The sequence below is a fragment of the Scardinius erythrophthalmus genome, assembly GCF_964197995.2.
Source record: "Scardinius erythrophthalmus genome assembly, chromosome: 2".
In the NCBI taxonomy this organism is placed as follows: domain Eukaryota; kingdom Metazoa; phylum Chordata; class Actinopteri; order Cypriniformes; family Leuciscidae; genus Scardinius; species Scardinius erythrophthalmus.
In genome coordinates, this window is record NC_138222.1 from 27,234,698 (window position 1) to 27,247,040 (window position 12,343).

At 41.9% G+C, this 12,343-nt stretch overlaps 1 protein-coding gene across 1 annotated transcript in view; it reads right to left on the reverse strand.

Moving 5' to 3' along the window:
- Positions 1 to 9,950, reverse strand: part of irs4b (insulin receptor substrate 4b) — a 28,008-nt gene extending 18,058 nt beyond the window's left edge. The window contains exon 1 of the mRNA XM_081351649.1: positions 6,193 to 9,950. Within this exon, the coding sequence (XP_081207775.1) occupies positions 6,193 to 9,661 (3,469 nt within the window). The 5' untranslated portion in view covers positions 9,662 to 9,950. The remainder of the gene's footprint in view (positions 1 to 6,192) is intronic.
- Positions 9,951 to 12,343: the final 2,393 nt, after the last annotated feature.

Sequence of the window (12,343 nt, forward strand, 5' to 3'; positions counted from 1 at the left end):
ACTGTGCCTAATAAAGAAAATACTGTACCTGTAATTAAGTGCTATTAGAGAGTCAATCAAGTATGAGTATAAAATTCTACTGCTAAATCTGATCCAAATACATTCAAATATGATCAATTCAGCTCACTGAAAAAAAAAAAAAAAAATGGATTCCTAGTGAACACTAAAACATAATAGTTACAGTGTTGAACTTGTAACTATCACTTATTACCAGCCATACATGCACATGGAGATCTATCAGACTTTACTGTAGCTCCAGCAGCAATATAGCCAATAAAAGCCATTTTCATAAAGGTTCACATACAGAGACACTAACTAAAAAATGACTATGGTATTTCCATGTTTGTAGACACAGAATCATGCAGGCATGTGATCAGCTAAAGACAAAATAAAAGGAAAAACCCTTATTTATCTATGTTGACAACCGGTTTATAAACGATTCTCTTTACGAATTTGGGAAGATGGTTGACACATGCTGCATTTCCAAATGCAAATTATCATCTACTCAAACACAGCACTTGCAGAGTAAAATTGACTAAATCGAAACTGAAAATTAACAGTACGCTGGTGTCAAAATTCAGTTATGCACTAGTCACTAGGCACCCGGTAACACGTTTCAATGCTGAATTTTAATTTTACAGTCTATGGGAAAATACGGAAATCTGTAAACACGAGGGGAAAGAAATCACATCCCTGATCATGGTATTCAAGAGTGCTCTACTCATGAGTATCATAATAACATCAATAATATAATACGATATAATATTATCTGATAGCTTCATTGTAACATGGTACCATTACAGTACGTCTTTGCTAGGGGAATGAACAGAACGAGGCTTTAAACTGAAACGCAGCCAAGGATCAGACAAGACTACATTAGATATGCAGCAGAGACCAAAATAACCATTTCAAACATTTCTCCACTCAATTGGAGGATCTGACCATTTAGTACAGAACAAACTGGCCTTAAAAACTGCATCCGATCATGGTCAGGTGAACCCAAAACAGCCTAATTATACAGGACTACTTTGTTCTCTGCTACCTTGGCTGTTTACCTCGTGATGTGCGATAGTCCAAGAGTGAGCTCTGAAAAGCGCAATGTGTTGTGATTAAAACGCATTCCTGTGTAGCTATGCATTTGCTAATTTACATTCCAACACTACAAAGAGCGTGCATTCCCCATATTCAGACAGACCCCGGTACCAGCACAGCCAAAACATTGCCTTATTAACATACCAGTGCCACACTCAGTTGACCTGCCCACAACAGGTCAGAATTTTAGCAATTTCACTAAGGTGCACCATTTTGCTAACTTCAACAAACTCCTTCCAAAACCTCTACCTGCAAAGACATCTTGTTAAACCTTAACTTGTACAATGTTTTTAGAGTGTTTCTTATTGGCAAAAAAGGGGCAGGCCACTTCCTTGACTCTTTGCCCAGTGTAGAGCTGTCACAGAGACAGGTGCCCATTCAGAGATATCTGTCAGGTCACAGGTGGTATGGACATTGAATGCATTTGAAAACAGCTTACAGCACCTTTGAAAACCACCAGTAATAAGAATGATGGCTAAGGTCTAAATTGATTTGGTCAGATGCTGATTTGAGCTGCTTGTGCTGCTGTGGTTGAGTATTCCTCAGCACTACTGGAGCGGCTAAATTATGAAAGAAATTCAGAGATGGAGAGACAGAAATACTAGACAGACAGAAATGGGGAAAGAAAGACTAATCAGGAGAGAAAGTCTGGAGTACTCAAGTACTCTGGCCAGGGCTCAACAATATAAGAACTTCACTCGCATTTGTGTGAAAAGGTGTGGAAAATTATTTGAGTGAAGGATATCTGTGCAAGTGAAATACTTGGTGTTTTCCCTCACAAATTGAAGTGGGGTGAGATCATTCAGAACAGCAGTGTTTTAAAACAGATTCAGCTAACTTTGAGTTCTTAACCCAAGCGCAGAGTCATGACCATGATACAGCAGAATCAGGAGCATTTCCCCCAAGACAAGGTAGGCAGTGCCTCTTTTATACACTTCCAAAAAATCCACAAAGACAATGAAAATATTATGCAATATGACAGTTAAAATATATATATAAATCACTAATTTTTCTAAAGTGACACTGTCGAACAGCACCAACAATTAAAGTTACCGCGAGGGGCAGTGCCTCTCTGAGCTCATTGAGTTTTAAAGGTGCAGTATGTGAGATTGACAGCTCGCAGCTGAAATGGGTACTGCCGTCCAAATTCCCTTGGCCCCTCCTGCTCCGATTCGACACTCAAGCGGGTTGCCAGATTGAGGACACGCAACAGGAACGAGCATAATTTACAATGGAATACGAGGAGACTTACGTTTCCTAAATATCTACAAACATATTATGGTATTTTTGCTTTAGTGAAGTCATAAACTTACAAACAGCACCTTTACCAGACCCCCTAAGTTATGTGAGAGGAGGCAATGCCTCCATCGTCCTTTGATTGACCTATTATATTGTTTACATGATAAATCCCGACTCTCATATCAATGCATGTTCTGCATCCACAAAGCGATCTGAATGAATAGTTAAATAATGATGTTAATGGGAAGAGTAAAATAAAATAAAGTACAATACTCACGCACTTAGGATATCAAAATCAGCTTGGTGAAATGAAATGTTTAGCTTTGATGATAGATGATCCAAAAATAAGCCGACTATTAAACAGAACAAATAAAAAAGCATTAAATAAAATATATATGAAATATTCCATCTGTTCTTATACAGTGTTCTTATACTTTTTAATTTTGAGTAAATGTAACAATGCTTGATTAGATTTAAACTTGGTTTTAAAAAAATGGAACAGTATTGTTCAATTGTAGAACATTAATGCAAAATAGAAGCGTATTGATTTTTTTTGATAGTGTAAGTAATGTTTATTTATTTAACCTAGAAAATGTGACAATATTACGTGTAATACTGGAACATGAATTTACATGAAATAACACTGTGGACTTTGACTCCTCATTTCAGAACACCACTGCACACCAAAGAGAAACTAATACTTTGGCACTGCATGATTTCCACATTCACATACCACTGTACTCCAAGGTACTTCAAAGAATAAAATGGCACTACTGTGGTACAATAAAGTAAAAAAAAAATAGTGAAAAATTTCAGTTTTCAGAAAAATTACAGTTCAATAATACTGGTGAAAAAGAGCAGAGCGCGCACGAGCAAGCGAGAGATTAAGAGGAAGACAACTGGCTGGACTGAATCCTAGTTTCTCCAGGTGGATGAACACAGCAGGCTTAAGAACAACATTTTTCGACACTGATGCATTTCCTGCAGCACATGTCCCATGCTGCAAAATGCTGAGACTATTAGCCCACATCAAAGAAACCAGTGGATGACCCAACAAAACATGCACAAGCTTGAAACATGAAACTGTACAACATGCTTGGTACCAACACCTGGCACCATAAACCAGCGGTCCTCAAACTGAGGTCTGCAAACAACTGGTGGTGCTAAAGGATTGTGGCCAGCACTAATAATAATAATAATAATGACAAGACAGAAGAACCAACACTGAAAGTGACTAATTCATCAACTCATAAAAATGAATGAACTGGTTGTGTTAACAATTTTGCGGTAAAGCAGGGCTCGCAATCGCAAATAGATGAAAATGGGGGAGGGGGAGGGGCATACTTTGTAATATCCATGACTCCACAGTGTCCATGACTAGCAAGTAGACAAAATCAACTAACAATCATACAAACAATATCACGGCAAGTACTGTTATCATACAAAAATCCAGTAAAGTCTAGTAACTACCCAGACCAACATGTAGTATGGACACAGGTAAAAAGGTTTGGAATTATGTAGTTTATGTTACTGGCCTTATGCTGGCAGGCATGTACAGACACAATGAACATGCAGGCCACACAGAGATGATGCAATCCATATATGAAACTGAGGTTCACTTTTGAGATGATATGCTAACTTTTGAAAGACAACATAAATGGTCACATTATAGCTATAAATAAATGGGATAGATAGATGGATAGATTAATAGTGTATATCAAACAACATTAGCTAAATTAAAAATATGAAATGTGTAAGTGTTTCAATGTAAATTTATTTATACCAACAAGATGTGCAGCAGACAACTGCAAGTAAACCATCTGCAACTCCCTGTATAACATTTAAGGGTTTCGTCTGAGCACTACTCAACATTGACTCGATGGTGTGAGTTTAGGTGGGGAAAACCTGTTTGTTTAAAGTTGTGGCAGATGGAGACCTATTTGGCGTTTGTGTGAAATTAGCCAGCAACAACTAGTGGAGACTATTAGCATAGTAACCTACCTGCAGTGCCCCCAAAAGCATGCCAGTGTATTTCGAATCCTTCAGCCAATGACATACCATGCATTATGCTTAATGTTACAGCTTAACCCAGCAGTCTATATCTGTAGATGGTTGGTGGTAGGGCTGCATGATATCTGGTTTTAGCATCAATATTGCGATGTGTGTATCCGCAATAGTCACATCGCAGGATGTGTGATGTCAAGTATAGGGACCATGCAAATGATAAACTTATTTTAAACCTTTCGAGTGTAAGAAGACATGAAAGAGAACTCAATGCGGAACTGGCGCACTGTTTTCTATGGGCACACAAAGACAGCACAGAGACAGTATGCAAACACTGAATTCTGTTCTCCTCCTTGTCTATTTGGGCTTGAATAGACACACACATGCAAAATTATACCAAAATGCCCATCTTTCTTCTTAGGCATACTATAAACTTCCAGACAGGTGTGTCTGTTGAGGCAAGTTGGAGCTAAACTCGGCAGGACAGTGGCCCTACAGGACTGAGTTTGGACACCCCTAGCTTATGTGAACTAAACAACTGAGAAAGAAAACAGATGTGTATCATTATATAGGATTCGTGCCTAATATTCCTGCTGCTGTCTGTGGCAATGTTCCACAAATCAATCAACAAAATACAAAGAAAATCACTTTTGTAGCTTTAACAAAGATTAATTATTTTTAATTTATACAGTGAAGACTAAGCGGTGTTATTTTACATTTGATTTTTCAATTTATGTACCTGAATACTGTTAGACTTACCTGAAAAACATAAAGCACAGTTATTTCCTTTGTATCTTTGTTCTATTGTATTTATCTATGCTTGTAATTTGTTAATTATTTTCTATGCAGATTCACTCCAAAAAAAAAAAAAGTCAACCCAATCATTCTGGAATGATTAATTCTTCCCAAATAGAGCTATTCAAGTTATGTTTTCATATCGCAATGTATATCACAGAAAAACAAACTATTACAATGTCAGGTTTTTTTCCAATATCATGCTGCCCTAGTTGGCTGGCAATGCTGCCTGAAAATAAAGTTTCCTGTGTATCATCACCTGAGTCATGCATCTGCAAAAGTGCTGTTTGCCAATGAAAAATAAAGGTATGAGAAAAAGAGAGAGGGTGAGATGCTAGAAAGTTATCAGAAGCTTTAAACCAACCTTTTCTCTCACACACAGACATACATCTATCTCTGCTTCAACTACGATAAACAAATGAGTCATCTAGAGCTTGCTGAGAACACTGACTCACTAACACTGCATTCTCTCACTGCATTCTCTCACTCCCCCTGCTGCAACACACACTCAGCCAAGTACATAGCAGTCCCTAAACAAAGTGGATATTAAAAAAAAAGAAACATTTTGGGCAAATGAGTTGGAAAAGGAGGAGATAGCAAGAGGAGGGGGGCCATTACAATAAAGTTTTGAATAGTTTGTCCAAAAATGACAAATTCTGTCATTTACTCAACCTTATGTCATTCCAAACCTCTACGCCTCACTTTCTTCTGTTACACACTCAAAAAAGATATTTAGAAGACTGTTTTGCCCCAAAAATTAAAGTCAAAAGGGTCCAAACAACATTGGACTTTCATTGTATGGAGAATTTTTTTCTTGACTATATCTTTGTGTTCCACCGAAGAAAGAAACTCATACAGGTTTGGAATGACACACGGATGAGTAAATGAATAAAGCATATCAAATTTTTGGGTAAACTAACCCTTTTAATTCACTAAAAAATATTTTTTATAGATCGTAATGCAGTATGGATGGAAAGTCTGTTCATAAAGGAATGAGACATGATTTTAAGAGACATGACTGTATCAAGAAAAACAATTAGAGTCAAATTAAAGATTGCTAACCTTTAGACACTGCAGTAAACTCCTCAGAATTCATTAAATCTATGCTGGCATAGGCACCGTTCTCTGGGGGAGGAGCGCTGGAGGATGGCAAGGGAAGCGCATCATGAGCGTTCCCAGGCCGGAGATCATCTCTCAGGTCTAGGGCGATGTAGTTCAGGCCATTCTGGTGTTCCACAGTTATAGTCCTTGCAGACCTCACAGAGGGGGCATTTGCTCTATCTGATGTGGTTCCCAGCATTACATCACTACTGGATGTCACGCTATCAATCCAAACGCAGTCAAAATTTTGTCCCTTGTTGCGGCCCACCTGCTGAGCCCCAACATTGCTAGGTACGGTGCCATTGGTGTCCGAGCCACTTCCACCTGACGCTCCCGAAGACGTGACAAAGGTCTCGGAACTGTGTCTCCGCCTGCCCTGGGGATCAGCACGGACAACTTTGGGCTCAGTCGGGGGGCTGAAGGGGAAAAACTGTTGCTCCAGAACACACAGGTGCTCAAGCATGGCTGTAGGGCTCTTCGACTCGTCCTCAGGCCCAAAGGACATTTCTGTGTAGTCGTCAGGCTTACCCACCATGAGCCCGCTGCAGTGGGAGGATGAGGAGGGCCGGATATATGAAGGAGGATTCCAGGGGGCAACCAGAGAGGGCCGAGGGGAGCGACTCTTAGGTGGAAGTCCAGCCACCTCGACAGTCATGTAGTCCTGCGGCAGAGGGGACTTACGCTGCTCCCGGTTGATACTGAGGGTTGATGGAGAACCTTCAGCAGACAACGGGCAGGCAGTATATGTGGGCCGATCCCCAAATTCAATATTCATGTATTCTCCAGGGCTGGAAGGCCGCACTGCTGCTTCACACGCTCTCAGAGAGCCGTGACTTCGCCTTCCTAGGGGCAGACGGTTCGGCCGAACGGCACGGCGGTCCGTGAAGCTGTTATGCTGAGAGGACTCAGAAGGTGGGCACCTGCTACTGCGATCTGGGGTGGCTGTGGGGGAGATGTAGACTGATTTCGCTGGGGAACTCATAGGGACATAATCATCATGCTCAACCTGGTCTCTGGATGGCGCTTTGTATGAGCGAGGGAGAGAGAAATATGGACTGTAGGACTTGGGGACACCGGGAGTGGTCAAGGCATAATAATTATCTGTGGAAACCTTTTGAGCATTAGCTGTGGAGCTGCTCTGAGACATATCCATGTATTCTGCATTCTTGGGGCAGTCAGAGGCTCTCTGTGCCTCTGCTCGTCTGCTAATGTCAGGGCTGGAGGGGAGGGGGGAGTCGGCAGCCCCACTCCTACCTGGGAGCATCATCATATAGCCTTGAGAGTCTGTGTGCTGAGGAACATTTAAAGCAGACCTTTGGATTTGTGGAGAGGCAGAGAGGAAGATATTTGGTTGCATAGGCATGTAGTCTGCATCACTAGTGGAGGGCAGCACACCTGCCATCATGGGCATGTACCCATCATCCTTAGGAGCGTCAGCAGGCCGTAGGCTAGGGGGCCGGTCCTGGCTGTGTTCAGAACTGGAGCTGTAGTCAGAGCAGAGGGAGGAGGAGGTAGAGACAGTCTGGGCACTGCCGCTCCAAGAGCTACTCTCAGCCACAGCCTCGTCCAGCGAGAAGGTGGTCTGGGTCATCTTTTGATAAACAGCTACTCCAGCAGTACTAGCACCCCCAACCTGCCTGGAGAAGGAGGCCGTCCGCCTCCTTAAAGACCCCGGGCGTGAATCTTCATCAGCACTCTCATCTCGGGTCGCCTCAGCCGCGCTCGTTCCGAACACGTCACGATTCCAGCCCATAGCCATGTAGTCGTTGAGGCAGTGCTCCTCACGGATGGGTGGTGTATTTCCCAGGGAGTCGGGGGTGTTGCTGCGTACTCTGAAGTAGCGGAAGTCTCCAGGGCTGGAGCCATACTCGTCAGATGAGTTGAAACCTCCATCGCTTGGGGATCCACAAATGGATGCGCTGGAGGGGCGAGTGATGGTGTCTGATACAGAGCCATGGCCGCTGCTGCTAGACATGCTGATCGGACTGGTGGTTGAAGGGAAGTGTGACACTGGCAGCGAGGCTGAACGGGCATGATAAGAGGATCCCGGAGGGGCACGTATGTAGCGGCCCCCGGCCCCACTGCTACTTTCCTGCCGGCTCAGGTTAGCACGGGCTGTGTTGAGATGAATAAGGCTACCGGTCACAGAGCGAAAGGGACGGTTCATTGTGCTCTCTCCCTCGCTGGAGGTGCGGAATCGGTATCCGTTCGCTCCACTGCTCTTCCTGCTAGATGGAGTGCCCACCACAGACTCTGTCCGAGACCTCCGCTGGAGCCCTGTCTGGCTGGGCGGCAGATTGCCCAAATGTCGCCGCGTGGTGATAAAGCCCATCGGGTTGGTGCCAGAAGACTGGCTTTTGCTTCTGGGCCTGAACTCAGTAAATGCCTTCAGCGCCTTCATGGTCTCTAAAATGGTCTCATGCATGTTTTGAGCCACCACAGAATCATCCACCTGCATCCAAACCTCCCCCGGTCCTATAGAAGAAGAGCGGCCAACCTCAATAAAAAAGAAGCTCTCCGAATGGCCACAGCGTCTGATATTCATCAGCTGCAAGTTCACGCAAGGCGTCTCAGAGTTCAGCTTCACCAGGTGGATGCTCTTGGCAGAGAGACAGAGCCTATACACGCCAGTTAGATTCTTCGTCTGGCCCAAGCCCTTTGGTTTAACATTCACTTGCCACACTTCCTTAAAGTCAGTCCCTGGGGTCACAGTACCGTATCCATCGTCAATCTCTTCCGCGTCCAGGTGGCCCCTCTTCCCCTCACTCATAAGCTCGCTGAGCGCCTGATACCACTCCTCCTGCTCCTGCTCATTCTCAGCAACAATCGCAAAGTATTCATCCTTAGTATACAGAGCAATGAGATGTTTATTCTTTGAATCTGCCCTTTTATTCACAGTGAAACACTGGTAGAGATAGATCACTCTTTTGGGGGGAGAGGCGCCAGCTGAGGCGGCGCCAGCGGCGCTCGAGCGCAGGGTGTTTCGGAATTTCTTCTCGCTGTCATAGTATTCCAGTCTGCTCGGCCCCAGTTGACTCGACCCCCGCAAGACGAAGAACCTCTTATGGCCGTGTTTCTGCTTCCTCAGATAACCGCACTTCCTAATTTCGTCAGACACAGCAGAGCTGGTGTTCACAGCTGGAGAAGCTGAGGTAGCGTGTGTGTTGCTCGCAGCAGAGTCCTCGTACGCCCGGTTAAACGAGGACGTGGATCCTTTCCTCGCCGGTGATTCCAGGTGCTGTTGATGTTGATCACTCGGTTGATGAAAAGCAGCGCCGCCGACGTCCAGTACGGAAGGAGGTTCCCCGACAGAGATGTCGCCGTTCGCCGTTGCAGGTTTAACGTTACCGTTAGTCCCGATAGCCCGCTGTTGCGTTTCCAGCATCAACATAGCGGCTTTGCCTTCTTGGTAGTTAGCGAAATTTGCCATCAGATAGGAGATTAAAGGTCACTTTACCTCATACTTATAGACCGAGACCCCATGTTTGTTTGGGGGGAACCGTGTCTCAAGCGGCGCGCTGAAGTCTTTTCAGTGTTGAGCTTCTCTTGGCCGCCACATGAAAAGCAGATATCCCAGTCAATGCTCCTAGAACTCAATGCCAGCAACTGCAACATGACCACATTTACCCGATCTATTATCGGTAGATCCTCCTAGCGGGCTACCAATCTGCTCCTCGCGCCCTGTGTGTACACTACGGAGCACAGCACAAACAACACATGACTCGTGCGTCATTCGCTTGTGGGTGGGAGGCGGCGCCCGATTGAGCGAAACGTGTGATTGAAAGCTGCTACGACCAATCACGCTGGACCTTTTCGGTTATACGTCAATGTGACTGACCAATGCCTTCACTCGGAGTTTCATTGAACTGGCATAGTGACGTCTGATGATTGATAGAGTTTTGTCCAATGATTTGATGCAAAGCTGTTTGCGTCATAGGATATCGAGCGTTCATTGGCTGTAGCGTTTGGCTGAAGGGTCATCCGTCCAATCACAGACGTTTGCATGGTTCCTTGTCGTCGGTGTTGTTTATCCCTTTCGTAAAGCGTTGCGTATCACTTGCTAGTTTTCTACTTACTGCAGCCGATTGTGTAATTACCTTTGTTACGTGTTTGCCAAACACCAATGAATACATCATTTGATCCCATTATTATTGCATTTTGCCGGGGATTGGTATTTTCTACACAAGAAGTCCGTATTTGTAATGTACTAACTTGCAAGCCACTCGTGTTACTCTACCTACTGGCAATTAAAGGTGTTTTGTAAGTGTGTGTTGAGAGAATGTTCTTGTAAATTTAAATTGCTTCACATTTGTGTGGGAAATATACTCGTAACATCATCTTGGATATCAAACATCAAAACTGTCAGTCAGAGGCAGAGAGATTAATAACAGTAAAGTTTCATAACAAAAAATCAATACCTAATCATTAAGATTGTTTAGTATAAATGATATTGTTTGGAGAATTCATATTCTGACTTTCTACTAGCCTTTAAAAATTGCTATCAATTACAATTATTATTTTATAGACTCAGCAAAAAAGAAACATCTTTTTTACAATGACCAGGAGTAAACATGTTTATAAGAAAAGTTATGAATTGTTTTTTAGGCAAGCTAATTTGATGAAATCCAGATAAGCTTTATATATCTTTATTGAAAAGGGTTTGAACAATGTTTTTCATGCTTGTTCAATGAACCATATCCACATGCACCTTGCAACAGTCCTTAAGACACTAGAGGACGTAGACAATTATAGTCACAGGTCCAATATCATTAAAGAGACCTTCCAAAGACATATGACAATTACACTGAGAGAATAAGAAGATACAGTTAATAATTATTAAGAATCACTATCTATAAAGTATTGGGTAATCTTGCTGTGAGTTTTTGAACAGGTTTTGAAAAAAGGTAATCTGGTTAGGGGTGACCTAGTGGCTCTGCAGTCTTATGTACTGGATAATCCACATAGGGCATGATAATGTAGGTCGCCATCTGCTGCGTTTACTGAAATCATAACAAGAGGGCACTGTTATACTGTATTTCTTTGACTACAGTGTGACTGCAAAGTATTTCAAGACATTATAATACAGTACACGCACATTAGCACATTCAGTATTAAACTATAGCTAATTTTTAAACAAATTACACCTGATATTTTCAGATATTATTTTTATTTTTACAGTACATGTGGAATTTATTTCAATAATTTTTTTAATGAAATAGTAGTATTTGTCTACACATGTATACACTACCATACAAAAGGGTTTTTTTTGTTGTTGTTTTTTTAATATGTCTACTATTCCATTTCAAATAAATGCAGTTTTTTAACATTGTATTCATCAAAGAAAAGTGAAAATAAAATATGTCCTAAAAAATATTAAGCATCACAACTGGTTTCAACATTGATATTAATAAGTGTTCCTTGAGCAGCAAATCAGCATATTAGAATGATTTCTGAAGGATCATGTGACGCTGAAGACTTATATTTAAAACCGAAAACAGTTATTTAAATTGTAATAATATTTCTTAATATTACTATTTTTTATTTATTAAAAAAATCTAACCAACACAAAACTTTTTAGCGGTATACATACACTAATCCTGCTTCTAAAACCACAATATGGATTCATGCATTGTAATACATATTTTGATATTCTGTCTCACCTGGTTTTCCTGTTATTATAAATTATGCTAACTAACCATCTATGTAGAAAACACTTCCAAAAACAAAAAACAAAAAATCATATCATTTAAATTGCCACTTTAGTTATTCCCTGGAACACATGAACACTTGTACTATCTAAAATTATAATATTCAAATCATCACAGGCCCATATGCACCATATTAATACTGGTAGCACAATTATGTGGGATTTTCTAGTTTCTCTCAATACTATATTTACTATTTTCTTCAGTCACAGGCATGTTTTCTAAGAGGGATAATCCGAGAGTGAATGGTGGGAATTGATTTGTTATGTGTTAAGTCTTTGAGCCGGACATGACGCCATTCTTTCGCTGAGCGGTGGATTCCCACAGGGTAAATTTAGCTTCTTGTGAGACTTTGGTTCATTTCATAAAGGTTGTTCATGTAGAGAATAGAGAAATGGGACAAAAAT